At 40.6% G+C, this 12,827-nt stretch overlaps 1 protein-coding gene across 1 annotated transcript in view; it reads left to right on the top strand.

Moving 5' to 3' along the window:
• Positions 1-5,992, top strand: part of tead3a (TEA domain family member 3 a) — a 41,722-nt gene extending 35,730 nt beyond the window's left edge. The window contains exons 12-13 of the mRNA XM_083768268.1: positions 356-508; positions 1,281-5,992. Coding sequence (XP_083624394.1) covers positions 356-508; positions 1,281-1,394 — 267 coding nt within the window. The 3' untranslated portion in view covers positions 1,395-5,992. The remainder of the gene's footprint in view (positions 1-355; positions 509-1,280) is intronic.
• The last annotated feature ends 6,835 nt before the right edge of the window (positions 5,993-12,827 follow it).

Raw genomic sequence — 12,827 nt, forward strand, 5'->3', positions numbered from 1 at the left:
CAAATCGTTGAGTGATCTCTTTAAAGCAGCATAATGATCGTTCCCACCGAGAATGAAAATCCGCTCCTCCATTTTCAACTTGCTTTGTTCAGAGACAAACCCACCTTTACAATACACCCAGACAGGCTGAATAATACACTGCCGTGCGTGCATGTGGCCCTGATTTTTAATGTCATATTGCCAATGTAAACCTGCAGATGATAGCCTCATTACTATCTTTATCTCCATGATTCATATTGTTGCGCCAATATTTTAGTTTGAACTCTTAACAGTATGGCACAATATTCTGTTTAGCTGTCATGATGTCAGTAATGCATGTGATTTATACACTTATTGTAATTGTGTGTGATTTCAGACGGAGTATGCGCGCGTGGAAGGAGGGAAGTGTATGTTCCGCATCCACCGCTCGCCCATGTGTGAATACATGATCAACTTCATCCACAAACTGAAACACCTGCCGGAGAAGTACATGATGAACAGTGTACTGGAGAACTTCACCATCCTACAAGTAACTAGATCCACACGTGTGTGTGTGTGTGTGTGTGTGTGTCTGTGTCTGTGTGTGTGTGTGTGTGGCATGTATTCATTTATTATAAGGCGGCTGTGGCTCAGGAGGTAGAGCAGGTCGTCCAATGATCCATGGGTCGGCGGTTCGAATCCCGGCTCCTCCTGTCCACCTCCTGTCGAAGTGTCCTTGGGCAAGACACTGAACCCTACATTGCCTCCAATGAGTTGGTCGGTGTGAGCTTGCCACCATTGGTGTGTGAATGTGGGAAGTGAGGACGCTGGCGTCGACTGTTCGCCGCTTCACCTCCCAGTGTATGAATGAATGAACCATTGTAAGCGCTTTGAGTAGGCACGTAGTGCATAGAAAAGCGCCATAAAAATGCAACTCATTATTATTGCAAATCGATTCAAACTGGAGACAATTTAAGTCGATTTAATAAAAAGAAATAGGATATCGCAATGCAAACAGCAAGACAATACAGGATCTTTGTAAGATAATTGAAAAATTAGCTGTATTATGATTTGTGTAAGAGAAAAATAATTATATATAAAAAGGGGGTGTTTTTGGTCATTTGTCTGGAAAATTGTGTTAAATAAACCATGAAAATGTTAACGTGAACCTAGTATCGCATCGTGGGTGGAGTGAATCATTTCATGCCTAGTGTATACAAGTGTGTATGTGTGTGTTAATTGCAAACGTCTCTATTAATCTGTGTGTGTATCAAGGCCCCTCTGCAAATTCCTCTGTCTGTTGTTCTCCTCTCGTCCACCAGGTGGTGTCGAACAGAGAAACCCAGGAGACTCTGCTGTGCATTGCCTTTGTGTTCGAGGTGTCCACCAGCGAACACGGAGCACAGTACCATGTTTACCGGCTAGTCAAGGACTAGCACACTGCCCCCCGCCCCCACCGCCCCCGCTGCCTGATAGACATGCAGAGACTCTCTAATAAGACTTCTCCCACCACCACACATAAACACTATTTCTATCATCTGTCGGACACGCAGACTCCCGTTCTAATACACCTGTCTAACAGCAGGCCGAGACTCATGCTGCAGTGCATAAAAACCTTTTTCTTTCTTTCTTTTTTTCTTTTTAAAGTTCCACGCAAAGATCGCACGACTTTCCCGTACTGGGAAGAGATTAATTGAAGTGTGGTTGATGTTATTGTATTGATCAAGTTTTTTGGGTTTTATTATTGTTGAAAAATCATGATTTCATATTGTGGTAGTTTTTCCTCTCTCTGATCTGACTACGGAAGATTACTTATAAAATCCAATCGACATATTAGCGACAATAATTGGTGGCCTTGAACAACACTCGCCTGACGGAATGTTTTAATGTTTTTAGTTTTTTAGTTTATTTGAGTCACTGACAGATTATTTTCACACAAATGTCAGAAAATGGGCTGAAACTAAATCTATTTTTATTGGACATAGTTTAGCCACATTAATCCGGCTCACAACGCATTGTGACGCATTGTGAGCTTGTAGATCATCTATTTTTGCAATTTGTCGGACAGCAAATTCTATAAGGCCTTAAGTGGTTGCGAAAATAGGATTTTTGTTCTTATTCAGATATACGCAATGCTTCTTGTGATTGTATGACTGAATAGATAAAGCTCCAACACTAAAGTGCACTAATTGGTAGGGCTGAGCAATATGTTATCCTAATCTATCGTTCTATGAGACCAGATGTATCGTCTCGGAATTTGGTGGTATCGTAATATTGTGATATGGCATAAGCGTTCTCTTTTCTCTGGTTTTAATCACTTGTGCCTTATTTTATACTTTACGTGTCAAACAGTGGAAATAACAGATCTACCAGTGCAGGGGCAATTGAATGGGGTGGTATGGGCTGATTAATTTTAATTAACAAATTAAAACTGGAACGCATCTGTGTCATTTTAGATTTTAGCGTTGGCTATGCAAGAATAGCTCATGTAAAAGCTCACAGCCCGTACATGCATTGAGCACGTACACAGTGAGCATGCATTTTTTAACATTTTTGAAAAGTCAGTGAAAAATGATTCGGCACATCTGGAGGTGCATGGTTCCGAAGGATAAGTTCTGAGATCGCCTTTCAGAAACTCGGAAAGACGTCAATTTGTAGTTCTATCACCTGCTCGTTTTCATCGGGAAGGCTTGGACATCGGAAGGTGTATGTGTTGCACTAGACTGACTAGAGCTTACACTGGCTTGACACCTGCTGTGGCCCTGATTGGGGGGGTGGGATTTAAAAATGCAGCATAGCGCTGCTGTCGGGCAGAAATCTCCTATCTTCATATTCTAACTTTTTGTGGTTTTTTTGGGTAAATTAGCGCACATCACACTATAGCGTCACAAAAAAAAACTAAAGTAGCAGATTTTTTTATTTTCAACCCTGAAAAGTAACTGTTTGGGATGTATGAGGTTTCCACGCGGCAGCGACAATAACATTCATCTCTTTGCATTGTTGCCGTTCTGTTCTCTGGTGTATATATACACACTCCATGCTCACAACGTGTCGCGATGAGATGCGACACGTTGAGGCACTTGTAGAGATCTGCTGTTTTCGCTATTTTTTTTTAAAAAGAAAATGTATGTCATCGTCACAGTAATTGATATCAAGGTATTTGGTCGGATGCATTAATTATCTTTGTCCATATCGCCCAGCCCTATTTAATTGGAAGTCCTATGGATTTTATAACTAGTTGTCAGAGGTCTGGTATGAGAGGCTAAATGCCTATTCATACTCCAGTTTTAGTTGATATGGTGACAACCGAAACAGTGGTTAGTAAAAACAGAGATGTGTTTGGGCGAACGGTGTTTGGGTGAGCGGTGAGTCGCGTATCACCGCAGTGTGAAGTTGTCGGTGGTCACCTTATCACCTAAAACTGGAGTATGAATAGGTCTTAAGCTAGTGTTCGATTCAGTGTTAATGTTACTACAATGTTTGTTCCACTATAGTACGTATTATACAACGTAGGACAGTGGTTCTCAACGTGAAATCTGGGGGACCCCCAGGGGTCCCGTGGCCAAGTACATATCAAACGAGGGATCCTTTGAATTCAAAAGCTTGAGAATCACTGATGTAGTAAACACTACAGCTACAGTATATTATGTACACATTCTGTGATGTGTAGGAAACTACACTATACACTACAGTGTGTTTTAGTTCACTGCTTCGGGACGGACGGTGTCTCGGATTTAAAGGAGAATTCCGGACCAATCATTTTCTTACCTTTTTTAATCTGACGTTATTTCCAAGAACGAGTGGTAGAGGTGAGAAAGTACATGACTCCCTCCAGAGCCCACGGTGGGTTTTAGGATAAATCGTGTATTTTGGTTGCTTTCATAATGACTAAGATACCTTCCACAGTGTTCTGTCCCAAATGGGCTGCCCTAAAAAAAACATTGCGGAACACACTGAGCTCCGGTGGGCTATAGGGATGAAGTTATGTCATTTTTCACCCATTACCACTCATTCATGAATATAATAAGTTTGGTCCGGAATTCTGCTTTAATCAAAAACCTAAGCAACATGTGACAGGCATCACACATACATACGCACAGAATTGTACATACACTACATATTGAATTGTTAAAGTCCTATTGGTGTATATTTGAGTGAACCATAAAGTAAATGGCAGCCTTTACACTGAGCTCCTACCTGTTCATGGTACTCTGCTGTACGTATTGTGGAGGGAGAGAGAGAGAGATTAAGGTCAAAGCTAATGTAAAAAATCTGGATCAATATAAACGCAGTGGATTCTGACGTATAATATTCGCCCAAAAGTGGTCTCATTTTCCCCCCATTAATTCATTCAGTATGCATGTTATCATTTGTATTTTTTTCAGTTTGGTGGCGCCAAAAACCTGAACGAAGAAAGAAAATGACTTGGGCTGTTCACTGATTCTATATATATATATATATATATATATATATACACACACTATTGTTTTGTTTTAGTTTTCAGCTTAAGAGTGTATATGGGCTTTGCTGCAGTATTTCTACCTCCACATTGGGTTGGGGATTAATAAGAAGGTGTTTTGGTTCATAAGGCCTTAACTTCAGGAGCACTGATGTATAGGATATGTACACTACACTCTTAAATGGTACTGTTGATATAAGCCAAACCAAGGTAAATACTCATTTTGTATAGGTGAATTATTTTTATTTTTTCCTTTCGTTGTATTTTACCAGCACAGTGAGTGGTGTTATACACCAAACCTCATAAATGATGTGGATTCTTCCCCCCCCCCCCCCCCCCCTCCTTTTATTTTCTTTATAACGTATACCCAACATCAAGGTACATGCATACCCACACTAAAGGTTACCACATACAATGCACAGGGGTATACTTTACCTGACAAAACACTAAATAATTCAATGTAGAGCTGCCGATTTTGTTTTTTCCTTCATTGTTTGTTTAATGCAATGGTTATCCTATATGATTTGCTGTAAATGTGGCTATCGCCACATGTATCCGGTTTTTAAGCAGATTTCTTGTTTTACCCTCAGGCTGGCACTCAATCTTTATCTACAGCCATGTTGTGGAAGTTGACAATGATTTGACTTAACTTGTTTCGTTATGTAAGAGCTACAGTTAACGGGGGGTGCTGTTTGTATTTTGTTTTTATTTTTTAATATGATCTTCATTTTGTAAAAGTGTAGTGCATTAGTCAACCAAAGGTAAAAAGACAGAAAATGTGCCTCTCATCAGAACATTTTTTTTAAAAGCCTGATTTTAAAAAGACTTGTTGAGCAAAACTGACATCAAATGGCCATCTGCTGTATGGGTGGCTTGTGCCTACTGTGGTTGACGATGCCTAAATCACTCCTCTTGGTCAAGTCTGCAAGTGAAAACTGTATATTTACACTGTAGAGCGTACAAATAAAATCACACGGTGCCTGCAGAGTCTTTTGAACTTTGGAAGCTCGGAATGACGTCTACCAGTGGTGGAAGAGTACTCTCTTTTTTTTTTTTTACTTAACTAAAAGGATCAATGCCACCACCACAATCTTGAAATACTACTCGTAAAAGTCTGGTAATCAAATTTGACTTAGTTAAAGTAAAAATCACACCGTGTGAAGTGAGGGGCTCTTATCATCATACATCATCTCATTCCGGCCAATCACAATTTGCGTCCTCACCTTCGTCTTCAATGTTTGTTTACACAAACACTCAAAGCTGGCCATTCATTGTCAATGGCATTCAATGTTTGTGTGTGCACAAACCTGGACATAGGATGGGCTATAGTTCCCCTCAAAAACAAAGTGTTGGCATCAAGATATATAATTAAGTATCAAAAGTAAAAAGTACTCCATCATTGCTCAGTACTCCGTCATTACATAAAATGTCCCATTTTCACAAGTTCAATAATGTGTACAAATCTTTGAAAATAGCAGATCTAGCCGCGTTGTGTGGCTATTTTCAAATAGCCGAAGTATATATAGGACTGAAGTGCTTAATCTATGTTTTGTAATAATAAAAATCTACAAAGTATGGTAACTAAAGTTTTCAAATAATTGCAGTGGAGAAAAAGTATATATTTGCCTCTGAGATCTAGTGGAGTAGAAGTAAAAGTAGGCCTACTGAACATTTGAAATACTCCTACTTGAGTACATACTTAGTTACTTTCCATCACGGTTCTCTACCCACCATGTACAGTAACCCTCCGTAACCTGTAAGTAAAGGATCCATCATGTACCATGCCAGCCAGGGATGCATGCACTGCGAGTGAGTTTTGATTGATTGATTATTTTATTAGACAATATCAAATGCAAAAACAGTACATGGTACAGTCAAAAGCACATTTATCCAAAAGGATAGCACCGAAAAAAGACCTTGCGGTCTTGTTTCCATTCGGGTCCCAATGCATTCCACACCTGAGTGGCAGTGCTGTGGAAAGTGAATTTACCCATATTTGTTCGATAAGTGGGATCATTATTTATACTCCCTCTAGTGTTGTGGCTGTGAGAGTTGCTCACCTTTGTGAGGTAATCGGTTAAGTAAATGGGGACTGAGGGCACAGAGGGCAGGGCTGAATTTACTATTTTGAAAGTCAGCCCCATTTTCAACTGCTTGCCTCTGTCTTCTACCCGGAGCCATCCTATGCCATCAAAATGTGTTGCATAAAGGTGGGTCATGGGCTCTAGGCCTAGGAGGAGTTGAATTAGTTTGTTTTGGGAGGTTTGAAGCTTAATTTTTTGTGACCTTGAGATGTTCGAGAACCAGGAGGTGCAGGCGTAGTCAAATATGGGCTGAATAAGAGCTCCAGCTAATGTCCTGAGAGCCCTCTTGTTTACAAAGGAGGAGATTCTCCCCAAGAATCTTGTCCTTTGGTTTACTTTTTTGATCGCCCTTGTTGCCATGCCTTCACCTGTCAGCTTGTTGTCCAGGATACAGCCCAGATATGTAATCTCTTTTTTACTAGTAATTATAATATCGTCAATTCTGACACTGAAATCATTTACCCTACTAAGGGAGTGGTTAGACCCAAAGAGAATAGATTCTGTTTTACTCAGATGTAATGAGAGTTTAACCGTAAGCCAAATTCTGATTTTGCTGAGTTCCGAACTTAGCATCTCCTCAACCTGAGTTTTATCTTCTCCCGATATCAGGAGCGCTGAGTCATCTGCAAACGGGAACAATTTGCAATCACAGGCAGCGCTCATATCATTAATGTAAAGTAAAAATAGTAATGGCCCTAGTATGCTTCCTTGGGGAACCCCACAGCTCACTGGAAGGGGGGAAGACATAGCTCCGTTTATGTCTACCGTCTGTTCTCTTTCCTCCAGGTAGGATTTCATCCAACTTACTGATGTACTATCGAAACCTATCGCCTCCAGTTTGTCTAGTAGTATTAAATGGTTTACGGTATCAAATGCTTTTTGAAGGTCCAACATGACCATGCCGCAGTATTTGCCAGAGTCTACCTAGCGTTTGATGTAGTCGTTCAAGAACAGTAGGCATGTGTCAGTGGAATGGGATGTTCTTAAACCAGATTGGAAATCTTACAGCAGGTTGTGTTTGTCTAGGTAATTGCTGATCTGTTCGTAAATTAGTCTTTCCATGATTTTTGATGTGGAACACAGGATGGAAACAGGTCGGTAATTTCCAGTGTCCAATTTGCTTCCTTTTTTGTGCAGAGGGATTACGTGCCATCTTGAGTTCCTGTGGAACTTGGCATAGACTGATTGATAGATTTGTAATATGAGTTATTATTGGTGCTATAGAGACAGCTGCGTCTCTGAGGAATCTGGTGGGGATTTTATCAACACCGGTGGCCTTATTTGGCTGAAGTGCTATTAGTTTTTTCAGTACATCTTCATTCTTTACTGCTTTAATTGAAAATGCGTTTTTTTGGGCCCCTATTTTTTCATAGTGGGCTCTGATGTGTTCAGCACCATATTGACCAGAGTGTGGGGGGAGTTTACTTACCAACTGGGTGGCAATGTTGGTAAAGTAATTGTTAAAACTGCTAGTTTGTCTACTATGAGGGAGCCGTTTGACATGATGCTGTAGTTTGAAGTTTTTGTTTGGATTTTATTGCTACAGCCCAATTAGTGTACACAGTATGACTGTGATGTGCAGTTCTCAGTTGGCTTGCTAGATGGCACTGTCCCACTTCAGTTATGGTAGGGAGTCGGGACTAATAGTGAGTGGGAAAGAGTGTGATTGATTGCAAGGCAGTAAGCAGACACCCACTTATACTATACTATACACTCATAGTGGCTTTAGTCTCTGTCTCTCTCACTTGAACCTGGCTTACTTTGGCGACAGTGTCACTCACTAACTATAGTGTTTTTTCTTTATCTAGCTAGTAGCAACACATAACATGACTATGTATCAACAAAACATAAATCAGGCTTAATGTACAGTACACTAAACGCTAAAACAGCATTCAATTATTGCCAAGTAGTTAGTAATATTTAGTAATTATAATACACAGTCACATTCATGCTGGAATCAGGAAAGACACTGTGGTCAAAGGTCAAACATTTATCTACAACAAAGGCCTTATCGGCATCTGTGTGTCGATATCGTGTTACCACACCCTTACAATGAGTTGATACAGAATATTTACCACACCCAAGTCTAAACCTTATATTTGACTGAGGAGTCCAAACCTTTTGAGTTAAATATTTGGCAGTGTGTGCATCCATGGTTGCCCCTCGGGACTGTAAAATTGCACATTGATTTGAAATATTGTATTATTGCAGTGAATTCTTGTAAATGTGCTGTATTGTGTTTTTTGATATTCAGATCTACAATATGTAGGCCTATCTTTAAAAAAAATGCATAATTACTCGGTTTTAGTGTGGTTCACTTAGTCACACTATAGACGTGGGGAAATGACATCCATCATCCCATTCAGGATGGATACCCCTTTTGGTGTTTTTACCCTTCAGGACGGGAACCACTTTTGGGGTTCTTGTTGCTATTTACAGTATGTAGCACGTTAGCAACATAACATTTTTGTAATTTTTGAATAAATATTTATTTTTCAGAAAATGTCAGGATTTACAATCAGTTTTTACAATCGGCCTCGGTCCTAACTCCTAAAAGCTTTTAAAGAATAATATTGACTGGCTATTATCAGAGGCAGAGCATGCGGAGGCGGAGGGGAGTGTATTAAGCTATTTATGAGGCCTGATAGTGTTCACATGCTCGTGCTCGTTTATAGCCCCTTCAATTTATGGCAACAATATCAGGTACAGTGACAAGGCTCACTTTGTAAACGTTCACAGTAGGGCGTGTCGTCAAACATAAAAGAAAAGTGTACCTCCAGTATTTTTCTTTTATCTCGGGTTAAAAGAGAACTGGTCTATGATGACTCAATTCGGCTGAATGAATTATAACAAACTCTACAGCCGTGCAGGTTAATGTTTGATCTATGTTCTCCTTCCCTCCCCCTCCTCCTCTCTGCCATACAGGTTGAAGAGTGCATCGGTGCATGTCTAGCGCGGCTGACATCTCAGTGGATGTCTTTCCCACTTCCCAGGCAGCACCTCGAGCTCAATGCCGACAAGACTGAGCTTCTCTTCTTCCCCGGTAAGTACTAATAGCTGCACCCTGCGAGGACGTTTCACTTTCCATCGACAACACGTCAACACCCTCCCTGGAGCCTACTGGTGGCTCTTGTTCCAACTGCCAAGGACCTGGGAGTGGTCCGGTAATAGTCAGCTGTAGGTTTTGTAATTTACAGTACAACATCTGGAGGTTCACTTCAGACCCTTCCTCACCCAGGCATCCCCAGGCTTAAATATTGCAGCTGTTCTGCCAGCATGCTCACTCAAACATACAACTGATCCAGGACCAGAATGCCACACCTCTCACCCTTCAAGGCTTCAACCCTGGCCAGGCTGGCCTACATTTATGTATCCACATCTCCCCCTTTCTGCGTTCCTACACATGGCTTCCAGTTGTTGCCTCTTGCCTGCATCCAATAAAAAATGATGGCCTACAAGGCAATCGAGGGCATGATGGTACCTTCAGGACATGGTTCATCCAATCATCCCTACGATCCCCTTCCCACTTTTCCATTGCAGAAACCGGCTCAACTACACGCTACACTACATGACTCTACTCGCTTTTACAGGATCCCCTCAACACTCTTCTTTTTCATTCAGACTCTACCTCAACCCCTAGCAATGCTCATTCCTTGAATCAGTTGTTGGGGTAGATGTAAATATATATGGAAGCCCATATTCATAGAATGACAATAGAAAAGAGCCCTACTTCAGACTGAAACTTGGCTAATATGCCGTGTGCACACGACTTTCTTGAGGCCTTGAAGGATCTGCATAAAATAATCACTCGCTTTAGTGCTTTCAATCAAAATAATGCTGAGAGTTGGCATCTTTAGCTTTGTAAATATGTCAGTCAGGATTTCATTCAACTGTGTAGAGTACAGCCCTCATGACAGCTGACAACAATGACATGCTTACATGCAGCATATACGCACACTCACACACAGAAACGAGTGCTGGGTGTGGTACTAATTTAATATGCAAGTTGGCCAGCATCATAGTAATACACAGTACTATGAACACACACGCTGTAGGAGGTGGGGTAATGTTCCACGTGGTTGTATATCTTTTTTAAATGAACAAATCACTGAGTGGCAAGAGTTGAAGGTTTGGCCGAAGGGGATAGTAACAGTGGAACAGGCCAAATCAAACTGTTATGTATGATTGCAATGCAAAAGTGATTATCATAAAGAGAAACAGTGAAACTAGGAAAATACATTAGTAATAGAACAGACGGAAGGCAATACCATTATGCGTTGATTTAAAATAAAATTATTTGATGCATGAGAATAGAGAGAATGATGAAAATATCAAAAGAAATAAGAATAATTACACTAATCAAGATCAGGTTAAAAGTAAATGCTGTTTTCAGATTGTATTTTTATTTATTTTTTACTTTGTTTTAAAATCACAAATGCAAATAACTATGCAACCATAAAATGAGTACATACACACACACATAAAGAAAATAAACGTAATAGACACGCAGAGTCGCAGACACACAAACACACACACACACACACCCCCGATCGGGACAAAAACTGATATATTGGAACAAACAAACTCTAAATCCTTCATCATAGAGTAGGCTACAAACTAAAGAGAGCTCAAATCATATCTTTAAGCTCATCTGCACTTGACAAGACAATAGGCCTACATCAACGTTATCCTCACTCGCTCTGTGTGCACCTTTGTCCTTTCCTGCTTTTTGACAGCTAGTGAGCTCTTCAGCATTCTGGACATGCTTTGTCCGACTCCTGACGTGAATGAAGTGACACTATCAGTGGTCTAAGGCTAAGCAAATGTTTCACTGTCACCCAGATAACACGTGATCATAACCATGATAACAGCAGTGTTGATAGTAGTGTTCCAAGAGTGGAAAAGTATACACACTGCTTTGTCTCTCTCACTCTCACACACACACACACACACACACACACACACACACACACACACACACACACACACACACACACACACACACACACACACACACACACACACACATCAAGGAAATTATAAGCATACATTGTTTATGGGTTTAAAAAGGCTTTCCTATAAAAGTGGGTCTTTAATTTAGTTTTAAAAATAGCTAAGGAGCTAATAAATCTCAGGTCCGATGGCAGGTTGCACCAGGTTTGTTTAGGCACCTCTAGTAGGACTAAGTTAGAGGACCTTAATTGGCGAACAGGCAGGTGGGGTTTAAGTAGATCCGCTATGTATTGCGGTGCCAGGCCATTCCAAGCTTTAAAAGTCAGTGTTAAAATCTTAAAATCAATTCTAAAATGTACAGGGAGCCAGTGGAGTGAGGCCAGTACCGGGGTGATGTGTAAAAAAAATGTCTTGTTCCAGTGATGAGTCTTGCAGCTCCGTTCTGTATTAACTGTAGGTGGTGTATGGATCCTTTGCTGAGTGTTGAATAGAGGGCGTTACAGTAGTAAGTAGTCCAAACTTTATGAAGGTTAGGGGTGGAAAGGACTGGTCGGATTCTGTAAATGTTGCGTAAATGAAAAAAACAAGTGCGAACCACAGATTTTACCTGGGCCTCAAGACAGTGGTCAGAGTCCAGTAGTACACCCAGATTTTTGGCTATACTCGTGTGACATTTGCTGACAAGGAGTCGAGACAGTTTTGTAGTAAAGAGTGTGAGAGAGGAATCTCTTCATTTGCTCTCACTACTTCCGACCCTGTGTTAATCCCTTTAGTTTTATTATTCTTTATGGTAATATCCGGACCGTTCGCCCTAAAACACTCACCCTCCCCCTTTTTTGGGGTGGAGGGCTGTCATATTACTGTCTGAGGTTAAGGTTAGGAATAGGTTTAGGGTTAGGCATGCCATAGTTTTACTGAGGTTAAGTTTAGGAACATGGTTAGGTTTATAGGCATAGTTTTACTGAAGTTAGGACTAAGGACTAAGGTTTGTTTTAGACATAGTTTTACGTATAGGAATTCCTGGTGGCGACCGTTCCGAGGTCGTGGGTGAGCGTTCTTGTATACATATGACCTGTATTATTCAACTAGGAAGGTCACCACTGAGATACAGCATCTTTTGGTCAAGAAAGCAACGTTATAGAACTGCCATCTCTCAACTTGTTCCCTAAACACTTGTGCAACAAATGACAAAATGCTCCCATTAATCTTGTACAGATGTTCCTCAAAACTACAGTCTGACACGAATGAGTAATCTATGACTTGCCATGAAACTCTATTTCGAGGCTCATAAAAAAACACTGCAGAGCTCAGCTGATTGAGTTAATTTAACTCATAAATCTCTCTGACTTAAACTAACTTGGAACATACTCGAC

The sequence above is a fragment of the Protomyctophum parallelum genome, assembly GCF_964188405.1.
Source record: "Protomyctophum parallelum genome assembly, chromosome: 7".
Classification (NCBI taxonomy): Eukaryota; Metazoa; Chordata; class Actinopteri; order Myctophiformes; family Myctophidae; genus Protomyctophum; species Protomyctophum parallelum.